The sequence below is a fragment of the Balearica regulorum genome, chromosome 12, assembly GCF_011004875.1.
Source record: "Balearica regulorum gibbericeps isolate bBalReg1 chromosome 12, bBalReg1.pri, whole genome shotgun sequence".
NCBI classification, from domain to species: domain Eukaryota; kingdom Metazoa; phylum Chordata; class Aves; order Gruiformes; family Gruidae; genus Balearica; species Balearica regulorum.
The window spans coordinates 12907064-12919304 of NC_046195.1; the positions used below are offsets into that span (position 1 = coordinate 12907064).

General features: G+C 39.2%; 1 protein-coding gene across 3 annotated transcripts; it reads left to right on the plus strand.

Moving 5' to 3' along the window:
• The first annotated feature begins 4898 nt into the window (after window positions 1-4898).
• RAMAC (RNA guanine-7 methyltransferase activating subunit) lies at window positions 4899-8944 on the plus strand. 3 transcript variants are annotated; one of them, XM_075764984.1, is made up of 3 exons: window positions 4899-4967; window positions 6724-6898; window positions 8527-8944. In XM_075764984.1, exons 2-3 carry the CDS (start codon window positions 6732-6734, stop codon window positions 8714-8716), a joined length of 357 nt encoding a protein of 118 aa, XP_075621099.1. In that variant the 5' UTR covers window positions 4899-4967; window positions 6724-6731; the 3' UTR covers window positions 8717-8944. The 3 variants fall into 3 exon arrangements, with proteins under 3 accessions (XP_075621099.1, XP_075621100.1, XP_010300080.2); XM_075764985.1 differs by lacking the exon at window positions 4899-4967 and adding an exon at window positions 5006-5163; XM_010301778.2 differs by lacking the exon at window positions 4899-4967 and having other exon boundaries at window positions 6714-6898.
• Window positions 8945-12241: the final 3297 nt, after the last annotated feature.

Below are 12241 nucleotides of genomic sequence, written 5' to 3' on the forward strand. Positions count from 1 at the left end.
AAAGAAAATTGACTATGAATAAAATCTAGTCCTAGAAACTTCTGCAAGTACCTCCTTTGTATTTTGCAACTATCTTTACAATAGGCAATCCATGGTAGCACTGATTCATACATCCCCACTTGCAGGATTACTTGACATCTAAAAAGCCTCTGAGTTGGAGTTTAGACAGCCTGATGATTATGATGAGTTTGATATCTTAGTGTTCGGCTACTCCATTTTCTGACTTTGAAGCAGTTCCACGGAAGTAGGCTTTAAGTGTCTGAATATTCCTCCCACTTTTTTTTTCTTCTTTTTTTATTTTTTTTTTCCCCATTTGTACAGTACCTACGTCTGAGGAGGAACATAACCTGTGCACCAGATGTGCTATGAAAAAACTTCTGCCTGCCCTTCAGCCACAGCATGTGTGCCTCCACGGGGTCTATCCCACCTCCACCCCAAATGAGGAACATATGGAGCACCATCAATGGCAGAAACAAGACTTCACTTTGAACTACATTCCTCCTATCAAAGGGCCCTCTGTCTTGCCTTCTTCTTCTCCGTTCCTCTGGGTAATCATGAGGAAAGAACTGAACATTTGGAAAAGCCTCCTGGGGACAAATTCATTTCTAGTGTAACTCTGCTGAAGTTAATGGTGTTGCACCATCGATTAAAATGGCACCATAATATTAAAAAACAGAGACAGCATACTACTCTGTAATTACTGTCTAAGAGAGCAAAAATAATAAAAATGATTCATTCTTATAGACCCCAAAGGGCACAGCTGGCTTAGTCAGTTTAAAAGGTGAAAATAAAAGAAGGCAGCTAGAATGTAGTGATTTTTAATTTGTATATATGTATATAGATATGTATAAATGACAGTCAGATAACACCACCTCTGCACTCATTTTAAGAACAATACGCTAGAAATATAATTTAATGTGACTGCAAGTTTTAAAAGACTGATAACAGAAATAGCTCTTAGGAAAATTAAAGGCCTTCTTTCATACTGGCATAAATTAGGAATAAATTCCTTCTAATCAAGTGTTACACTGTTGTAAGCTTAATGCAAAGGAATTGGGCCCCACAGCACCAAAATGGTTGTTCTGTAACACAATCAAGCAGCAGGAATTGCATTTTCCCCTTCTTAAAAAAGGACAATGTTATTTTTTTAAGCAGTTAACATTTAAAGGTCATTGTTATGGGAAGGAAACATTTCTTGTATTAAGTTTAGTGAAGTTGGTAGAAACGGCGCAGTCTGTTCCTTTATGGACTTCACTTTACAATACCATATGGAGGTGTGTGAAAGACACTGTGAAGCTTGGCGATATTGTACAGTATAATGGCAAAGGCAAGGCAGAGATCTGACAGAATAACTGCACGGGCTTCGGAGGCATTTGTCAGTAACAGCTGTTATATCTCCGTCTTTCTTGTTAATTTAAGTGAGCTTCATCTAGGCAATAATCCTTTCCAGCCAAAGGAATAACACCCTGTGATGAGAACTGATCTTTCGAGCACAGGAGGTCCTAGAGAAAAAGCACAACTCCAAATACTTCTGCAGATTGGCTAAAGACTCTCTCTGCTTCCCTGTCGCTCAGTGCAGTGAATGATGATCTAGCAAATACTTGGCGGTCATTAGTTGCTCCGATGTCCCCTGGTGGTCTTAGAGCCTCTTGTGCCACAGAGACACAGCTTTCCTTTAGTGTGTAATCAATAACAAGGCTGCCATGCACGCCCTTTGGACCTGCCCTTAGCCAGAACACAAAGTCTTGCTCTCTCTAACAGTGCCAGACATCACCATTTCCTAGAATAAATTATCTGGGGAAATCAGGTTTTGTTGTACAAACAAACCAGGATTTCAGTTACACTGTAACTGAGACACTGCAAAAAGAAGGGGGGGTTGGGGGGAATGGGCTGACAGGAAAGCACTGGGCAGATTCAGCAAGCTAAGAAAAAAAATTAATCAGAGTTTTGAAGATAAATAAAATTTCACCAAAATATTATCTGATATATTATTTTCCTATTAAAAAACCCAGCAGGATCCATAACAACCTATGCAAGTTTCTCTGCTTATTCATTTATAGACAAATATTCCCTTGATCAGACAGGCCCCAGTTACAAGGGATGTTAGTTCCTTAGCTGATTTCTCAAGGTAGATATTAACACAGAAGTAAAAGGATTCTTCCTGTTTAAAGGTACAGAAATGCACAAAAACGTAGTTCTACTTTTTTCCCGCTACCGAGATACATGCTGACTTTTCATTAAAAATGCCACAGCTGTCAACCTCTACTGAGATAAAACAACAAACCTAGTCATAAAGAAATGGGAAATCGCAAAAAATATAAGATTTTAAACAAATAAAACTTGAATAATGTTTTCCTTTTGCTTCTTGGTACAGGCTGGTTATCCTGTACAGCAGACTTACTTCATCTCCCAAGAAGTGTCCATAATAACAAGGGATAAAAATTAATTTTCAAATGAAAGTTGAGTATAATGAAAACACGTGAGTCCAGAAGCTGGGGATTTATGTAAAACGTCAAACACAAAGTCTCGTGGCAGAACAGAAGAGTTATCAAGACTAAACAATTATAAAAAGAACTGTCATTTTCCATTGTTTCAAGGCAAACAAGACTTTGCTAGTTTTAGTGTATACTCCTTTGTTCAGTCAGGAAATTCCATTCTACAAAAGCTCCATAAATTTCCGATAGGCTAGAAGGAACAACTATTAGTTTAAAATTTAGAAGATAAGACTTCATCTAACAGTACATTATTTAACATAATGAAATCCACAGGGAAAAAAAACAAACGCTTTGAGGCTGTATCACACTACAGTAGGCTTCAGAGATGCTGATTACAAGATTGTGTTTGTACGAAAACAACACATTAATTATCCGGAGAGCCTTGAAGTGAGCAGAAAGATTGCAAGAGTGGATTATCAAGTCCTCAGTCTTGACAACACTTGGAGATAGACCTTTTAAGTACTTGGTCACCTACAATGTAAGTATGTGCTATGTGGGTGTTGAAAGTCTGACTTGTTCTGAGTGCCCTTATTGCTTTAAAAATCACCTCTCACTTTGGGTTTTTTACATGCAGTTTGAACTTCAGTATAACCTCTATGAGAAATCTTAGGAAATTGCAACCTGGATTCCAATCTCCTCCTTGATGTTATAACCCACAGCAGGTGTAAAGATGTGTCATGAAAAAAGATAGAAAGCACAGACATCATATATAAATACATACAACGCATATAATTATGTGACACTCTGATTTAGCCATGCCCTGCAAGTGTTTTCTGTGCAGAATATGCTGATGAGAGCACCTTAGCAAAACTGTAATTTGTGAAGGACACTGCTCACAGCACTGACAAGGGGCCCATGCCTTCAACAGAACTTATATATATGCTTATATTATGTAAGTGCTTAAATGTATGGATGACTTGAGTCTATAAGTTTAATACTAATTTAAGTTTTGTCTTTTAATGACAAATGTTACCCAGGAAAGAGCAGGTCAGAGCCTCAAAAAAAAAAAAAAAATTTCTCCCTTTTATTAAGGATCATCTCATGAATTTTATACATTAAATCCTCTGTGGACACACCTGAAACTGCAATATCCAGTGGTCAAAATGAAACATGTCTGGGGAAGAAATAAAATCCTACTTACTTCAGCCCACTTTAAAAGGACAGTCAGTAGAACAGGGATTATATGGGGAAAACTTAAGCTAAAATATATTATTTTTCAGCCTCGATGACAATTTGTTTGGCTTAGAACTAGCTATACAGGCTAAGATATTTGCATTAGGCTGTTTGGATCGAGGTCATCATTTCTATTCTGGAAGTGACACTACACTTCTGCTATAGGTCACACAGGAGAGCAGACTGTAATTATTGCTGTTTATATCAAAGGGCACTTATTCGGGTCTAATATTTTTTGAGAATTGGATGCCACTATCGCTGTTGCTGGGGTATTTTGTTTCACGTGACGTACTCGATTGTCAGTCTCTATGCTTTGCTAGTAACTGTGAGCGATAGGCTCTACCAGAGCTTATAAAAAGCCATTGCTTTCTGAAAGGGTCCAACAAAAAATCCATTTCTTATACACAGCACAAGAGACCATTTAAAAAATCATCAGCTTCAGAGTTGTGGAAAATAAGTCAGCAACGCAAAGATGTCAGTGTTGCGGAAACAAGGCAAACAGGGGAACAGGGACACCAACACCATTTCTGCTGCAGGAAGGTCTTGATGCGGAGAGGCAACAGCGCATCCCTGTACTGCAAATCCTTTGGGCAGCGAGCTGTTAATAATTGCTGTGGCACTTTGTAAATTAGTAATAACACCCAGGGCCACAGCAGTACAGGAGGGGAGGTACAGTTCGGGACCTCATTTAGGGAAAGTTTTGAAGCTCACGCGTAACTTCATGTTAATTAAAGGTGACGGGTCTAACCACTACCTACAGCACCACATTGGAGCACAAATACATTGCTGGAGCAGATGCCATCCAGAATTATTTTGGTTTACGCAGAATTATTTAGCTGCCAAAAAGGCTTCATGTCATCCTACTTTCCCCACACAGAATTCAACACATCTCTGAGCTTTTTTAGGCCTGAAACACACTTATATCGCATCATCAACAGCCACAGGGCTGTGGCTGCAGGCACCACGTTCGTTTTATCCTTTCAGTTGCACCTTCCTGTTAAAATCCAAATATTTCAGGTATCACCTCCATAAAACCTGCGTAGGAGCCAAGTAAAGCGTCTCACAAATCTCAATATTATTTATGTCAACGTGCTTTCTATCAAATCCTAATTTGGGGGAATCAGTCCTTCCACACCGACAGGCTTCCCCTCGCCGCCGGGGGCCGGCGTCCCCTTAGCGGGCCCGCTGAGGGGACGCCGGCCTGAGGCAGCGTCGCCCCGGCGGCGGGAGGAAGCGGCGGGGCCCGGCCCGGAAGAGGAGGGCTTTCTGCGGCGGTTCGGCGGAGGCTGGCGGAGCAGGGTGAGGCGGGCGGTGGGGAGAGGTTGTAAGGGAGGAGGGTGGTGGGAAGCCGAGCCCCGCTGTTCCCCTCAGCTTTTGCTGTGGCGGAGCTCCGGCCGGCGCCGGCAAAGCTGCAGCGGGGCCCCACACGCGGTGAGGGTACAGGGCCCCGGGCCTGACCCACCGTGAGGGGAGTGAGCCCAGTCCGTTGTTCAAGGTAGTGTTTGGCCTTAGGCGGAGGAAGGTGACGGGTCTCCCCTGTTACCGGTCCCCGCAGGATGAATACTGATGTTAAAATTATTAATCGTGAGGAGAGCAGCTCCCACTGCTCTCTGGAGAAGGCTGTAGTGGTATGCGGTGGGTCCCCAGGGCCGTGTTACACCCCTCCCCGCCCCCACTGAGGTAGCCCCTGAGGAGCTAAGTTCCTTGGAGATAGCTCATAGTAAAAACTAACGAGGTTAGCTCATTGCAAAAAACGAGAATGAAGTCACTGGACATCCTGCAGAAATAACTCCTACACCTGCTTCAGAAAGACTTAGATTGCATCATCAGGTGGATGGGAGAAGGCTGCAGATGGGCTCTGGAGATCACCAGACACTGAGCTTCCTGAAGCTGACAAAAGGGCAGTTCAGTCTACAGAAAAGAGTACTGTGCTGTATTCCCCATAAACATTTCAGTTACTCACACTAGTCTCAAGCCGCTCATGGGTACAGCAGGGAGAATTGGGCTTGGTCACTGAGGGTGTATACTTTAGCCCTCAGGGTCCAGAGCAAACCTGTCCCTTCCTTCCTTCCTTCCCTCCCTCCCTCCCTCCAGTTTGCAAGGTTAATATTGGTCCTACCTGCAAATCTTCGGGAGACAGCAGAAGAGCTTAATCTGGAAGTCTAGAGGCAAAGACATTTAATACTCTAAATTACCCAGGGCTTGTTGGAACAGTAGGCGTAGAGCTTTTCTCAGCATCTGCTATCAGGGCCACATTTTAACTGATGGACAGTACTTGATAGCACCAATGTCTGAAGGGCAAATGCATATATAGCCAGGTAATTAAGGAAACTAAGGTCTTAAACACAAGTCCCATCTGAGAGGCATATTATGAGGTAATTTAACATCCTCCTAGGTGCTATCCTTTCTCTGAATCAAGTTATTAACACATAAATTATTGTGAATAAATCTGATAATTTTGCTTTGCTGGCTATGTATACCTGTAGGGGTTTGCATGATAATCTGCCTTAGCAAACTTTTCAAGTTGATTGTAACAATGTTTTTCCTGTCAGAAATGTATTAGGAGTAGATTGGGAGTGCATTCTGGAGAAATACTTTTTTCTATTACTAACTCTCAGAAATGTCCCATATCTTTCTACCACAATTCATCTCACCTAATCTAGGTCTATCAAAATTGATTCAAAGGTGCTGCTGTGTAATGGCTGACTATTTTAGCTATTAATGAGAGTTGAATTTCTCCTGTGTGGATGGAGTCCCCTAAAACCACTCCCACTGTATAGACAGATCAGTGTCTGCATATCAAGTATAGATGGCCAAGGACTGCATGTGGAATTGGAATCAGAGATGACCTGTTCAGGAGAGTTATTTACAGTCTTAGATCGCCAAGACTTAAAGAGTCAGTCATCTGTGCCGTCTGCCCAAAACTTTACAGCTGTTAATCTGAGTGTAACTTTTGATTGAACTTCGTTTGCCCTAAGTGGATTTTGGTAGCTGTTATTACACTAGGAGTGTTTGTACATTGCTAAAGCCACTTCTATTGTGTTCATGTTTAAAGTTTTCAGAATGACTTCCTTGGTTGACACGCCCCTGAATTATGAAAAGATGTTTGCTCATCGATTCACATCAGATGATAAAGAATACCAAGAATATCTGAAACGCCCTGCAGATCCCCCTCCTATAGTTGAAGAATGGAGAAATAGATCTGGTGGCAACCAGAGAAACAGAGATCGGTACTGATTTCCTTTTTTTTTTTTTCTTCAATCTTGATAGTTTCACAAACATATAGTTAAATGATCATTTATTTCAGATTAAGACAGGAATTTGTTCTGTTAATAGAAGTATCTTCTTGTTACTTCACAGGTAACTATGTTTAATAGAAATAGTCTTCTCTGAAAAGTAATGAGGTTTTACATTTTCTCTGTACTGATCATCAAAGTTCTTGCATTGTGTAGAAAAGTATTAAGTAATTTGCTTTTTAGTAAGGAATGAGCTGGAACCACCGAACCCATTGCCCTGGGGTTTGTTAATGCTGAGCCACGAATGTTTTTTCAGAGGGGAAAGATGAGAGTTCTGCAAAACTAAGCAGCCTATCATCTTCTGTTGGATAATACTGGCAGGAAAATGTGCGAAGGAACAGGCTAATAATGTGATTATCTGTTGCTAGCTGTCCAGAAAAATGTTTCATTTGTAACCTAAACATTTGCTGTGCTTTGTTAGATTAGCCTGTATTTCTTTTATCTATTAGAAATAACTGTAAAATTAATCATCTCTGTCTAGCAAGTGCAATGTTACCTGCCTACTGCAAAATATTTTGTATTATTTCTTCAGGATGTAATTACAGCTTTTTACTGAATTCTGGACAGTAACATGATTTCTGTGACTCAAAAATGACGATTACAGCATATAGTATGTTTGGTAATACTAACATCAGCCTTTAATATAAAGCAGTTAAACTCCAGTCCAACTAACAATTAGGAAGACTTCTTAGCTAAATATCTAAAGAGGATTTGTGCTTTGTCTGAAGAAAAGAAGGACAACATTCTAACTTTTTCTCACCCTAGAAGCTTGTCATTAAGTTAAACACAGAATCAGTTTGTACAGATTAAAAAATAAAAGTGATTGTTTAAGGAGATCTTCTTACAAAACTTTGTGGTTCTTTAAACTAATGAACTTTTACATCTATGCTCTGGTCACAAAGTGAACCGCATGTAGATGTTGTTTGTCTACACCACACTACTGAGATATCCAAAGAAAATTATTGTGAGGCAGCTCAGGTGTTGATAGGAATTGAGATACAGCTGAAAAGCCAAAATTTAGACTGAACAGTGCTAAGTACAACTGATGAGATACACTCTTTTGAGTCTGGGAATCCACAAGAGACCACAAGTGGGGTAGTATGTATTTTAAGGAATACGCAGATCCCAGGACTCTATGCTGTTAGGTAGCTAAATTGTACTTAAGCCAGCTTTGCCACAGCTTTCAACCCTGAAGCTACCAGATTGAACCTGGCTTTGATACAGCTACAGATTTATCTTCTGGGGCTTTTTTTAGATACATGGTCTGTTTGAGTCTCTATTAAAAGTTCCAGCAGTTCACCTAATGCCTGTGAATACTTCGTGATAGGAAGCAGACTGACCTCCCATTGCTTAGCAAATAGTGCGTTGAGTAGTATTATGAAATTAAGAAATTATCTCAGATGACTGTAGATGTATTTTCATCTGTTTGTCATAAAAATGGATAAGTATTTGGGTGTATAGTTACATAACAGTTTTCATGAAAACTAAGTAAGAGTTCATTATCATTCATCTTTTTTTAAAACTCACAACTTCTATGACCTTGACGTTTCTTTTCATTGCAGGTTTCAAGATGGTAGATATTTTAGAGGGGACAGATACAACTGGCAAGGTGACTATAGATCTAATCAGAGGCCAGAAAGAAGTTGGGGTAATAACTACCAGCAGCACAGACAAGGACAATCGTACTCTTCCCACTATGGACAATACAGCTACAACTCCTACAACCCAGGGCCTCGTTACCATCCTTACTGATGATACTTGTCGTTTGAAAGTCCAGTAATTTGTGTAACAAATTGAGTTAGACTTCAGTTTTCTTATTTTGCCACAGTTGTAACGATAACTGAAGAGTCAGTATTACATTCCATTGCTGTTTGTTTGTAGTGTAAATTGAAGAAGGGAATACCTTTTATGAATAATAAAAGTGTATTATACAGAGTTTGTTTAGAGTCTGTAGATCTTAGATTAAATTTCTATTTCATATTCTTTTGTCTGAATACATACTATTACACTTCTTCCATCACTGCGGTTTCTCTCTTACATTTTAGAAAGCACAACAGGTTGGGAAGATAGCTGTGGTTTGTGTGCAGCTTGTAGCAGTGGCACGTTGCCTTAAGATAGTTCTTTTTGAAAGCGACATACTGTCTTTCTCTGGAGAGAATTTCTTAGTTTGGCTTTTGATAGAAAAGCTTAGTTTGGTTTGAATTTCAGATGTCTGAAACTGAGAAGTGAGATGCTACTACAGAAATATTTTATAGGTCAATATAGTGTCTGTTGACTCAACGGCTTCAATTTATTTGCACTATTCCTCTTAAAACATGGTCTAAAAATTGCAATAAAAATTAAGTAGCTTAAATATGTATCTTCTTACTGTAGTAGTTCAGTGATACATAAGTTTTACCAGAGAAGTGATATCAGATTAATTTGTATCATCTTAAAATACATTTGGTATGTGCATAACAAATTTTGGAATTCCTAGCTTTTCAGTAAAGCTGTAAAGTTTTGATGATAATTGTAATTAGTTTGTATGAAATACGTTGTGCATGTTATAGAAGAAAGGAACCATACTCAGTACTGTTCTGTACTTTTTTTTGCATGAGAAAATAGCATTAGCAGTGCAGAGTCTTATTCAGTTCTTAGAATTTAAGTTCTGTGAGTTTTTTAAAATATTCACACAATAAAAGTATAGTTCACATGTAAGGATGTTTCTGAGTGTTTCTGAAACTTACTTTTGAAACATTCAGAATTGCAGGGCTGTCGTCTAGGCTGACAGCTGCGCAAGAAGCAGTACTAACAGATAAGCGCTAATACTGGGCAGCTGTTGGTTTAAGTTAGAAGAATGGCCTACATCAAGAGGATGAGACACATTGTGATTAATTAGAAGTCTGGAGTGTTAATCCACTATCTTGTATTCTACTATAATAGGGTCAAAGTTCTCTATTCCACCATTTACGTGATAAGCCAATTTGTATCAGGAGAGCAGTGCATTTCTTTTTACTTGACATTTTCTTCCGCTGTTGTACAGAAACATGGAACCATCCACGCTGACTGTTGTAAAAGTCATGACATTATGAGATAAGGAGCGCAAATTAACGCATCTTGATTTAAAATCAAAGAATAAATATAGAAGTCAAAAGCACAGTCTCCCAACTCATAAGATGCTTTTAAGAGCTAAAGATTATATTTACTGTTGATCTTAGAAACACACACTGTATGTAGGTTTTACATAGTCTGTGGTACAAAAGCTGTGACATAGGTGTCTCCATCTACCTGCTAAGTATTTGTTTTCTGCTTTTCATATAATACTGTTAGCTCTGATGATACAGTTTTAATATCCTACTCCCCACAGTATTTGCCCTGAATTCACTTGTTTAACCTTAGAAATCTTTGATTGAGAGGTTTGGTTTTCCTTAAGGAGTTCTACTGATGAAATGCAGCCTTTCTAACCCTCGTTAATATTGAGGAGCTGTTACACTGGGGGATATAAGAAGTGAGAAGTTCTTGTCTGTGCACTACAGAGAACCTGCAAGTTGGTACGGTAGAATTCCCTTTCAATGCAGAATCATGTGCAAAGTGCCAGATAACCTGAACCCCCCCCTCCAAGAAGGGAGCACATCTCTTTCTGCAAAGAGCCCGACGCTGCCAGCTATGCCACGGAAGTCAGGCTGTGCCAGGGTGATGTTCTTCCGTACCATCTGGAGTAGCATCTCAGGTTGAAATAAAGCCTGGCAAAAGGAAGGGATTCTGTCTCATCCGTTGCCTTTCCTCAAGCCCAATAACTATTTTATTTTTAGTGTCTTTCAGCTAGTGAATAAAGAATCTACAACACTGTGACCAAGCTGTAGCAGCTGATAGATGAGGATGGCCTAAGTGGAAGTTATGACTTGGAATCACACATTTCACGATCTTAGTTCTCTTAGTCTGAGTTTCTTGACCGTGAGACCAGGACAAACAGGCCAGTGCAGCTTCCCAGCTTCTGTCTTTACATTCTTGACCCCATCTGCCTCACCATTGGAACTCTCAATTCAACTTTAAGGACCTGTATGATTTACAAACCTTTCCTTGGAACAATTATGGCAAGAATGTAATTTTTTTGGGGGGGAATACATTTCTAAATAAATGCAGGCCTTGCACTGGACAGAAAGGTAAATAGAATTCAGTATGTATTACCTCCAGCAGTTTCCACTTAGATTAATTAGTATTTATGACAAAGTCTGGTTTATTGCTTCTGTCAAGCTAAATAAAACCAGTAGCATTGCCTGCAATTATGGTTTGTGCGTTACAGTGTTTTAGAGATGACAGAACTAAAGCTGGGTAACTTTAACATTTGCAACTTCAAACACTACAGAAATTGTTTGCTTTAACTATGCTGGAGATTGCAGGGTAAACATTAAAATTCAGCATCCGGAATCTCACTTTAAGAGATTTCTTCCATCTGACATTTGCTCAGACATCATTATTATCATGAATAAAACAAAAGATAAATGTTATGTATTAAAAAAATGACTGTCACTTTACCAAGAGTTCGAACGCCCCAGAAGTTCTGAATATGGCTCTTGCAGCAGCTCTGAATCCTGAGCACATACAGCAATTTTGTACGGACTGTTAATTGATAATGAAGAATTATGCTAAAATACAGGTGCTGTGGCCAACAACTAAGGAAACTCAGGAGCTTTTATACAATTTCTTAACTAGCATTTTAAAAAAATCCTAAAGGCTTTCAAATCACAGCTAAGCCACTCAATACTTGAAGGCAAAAGAAAGTGCATAGAAAAAAAAAATTAGTGTGATTTGTGAGACACAATTTTACAAGTGTTCACCGCTATTCAACCTTTTATCCTAACTGCAGCTGGGAATAGAAACGTGCAGACGTGCTTTGAAACGTTAGTTAGAAGCTGAACTACTTTCGAGAGGCTCTAGTAAAGATTTCAGACAGGGAAGGCAAGTGTCTTTTCTAATGTACATATAATCAATATTCAACTTCTAGAACAAAAATATATTTAGTCTCCTACTGTTTAAATATATTTTAATATAAAATATATTTTAATATATTTAAACTCATACTGTTAACTTGGTAATAAATATTCTGCTTAACCAAGAAACATGTTCACATCTGCTTCTCATACTGAGATGTTGGAAAGAAAATTCTTTTTCTATCAATCAATCATATTTAAGCTAAGGTTTTGCCTGCCACCACCCCTACTCTTTAGGAAAAAAAAAAATCGCTCTGAATAGCACAACTCAGTGAATTTTGTTAGCTGATCCAACTTGTGCAGTCAC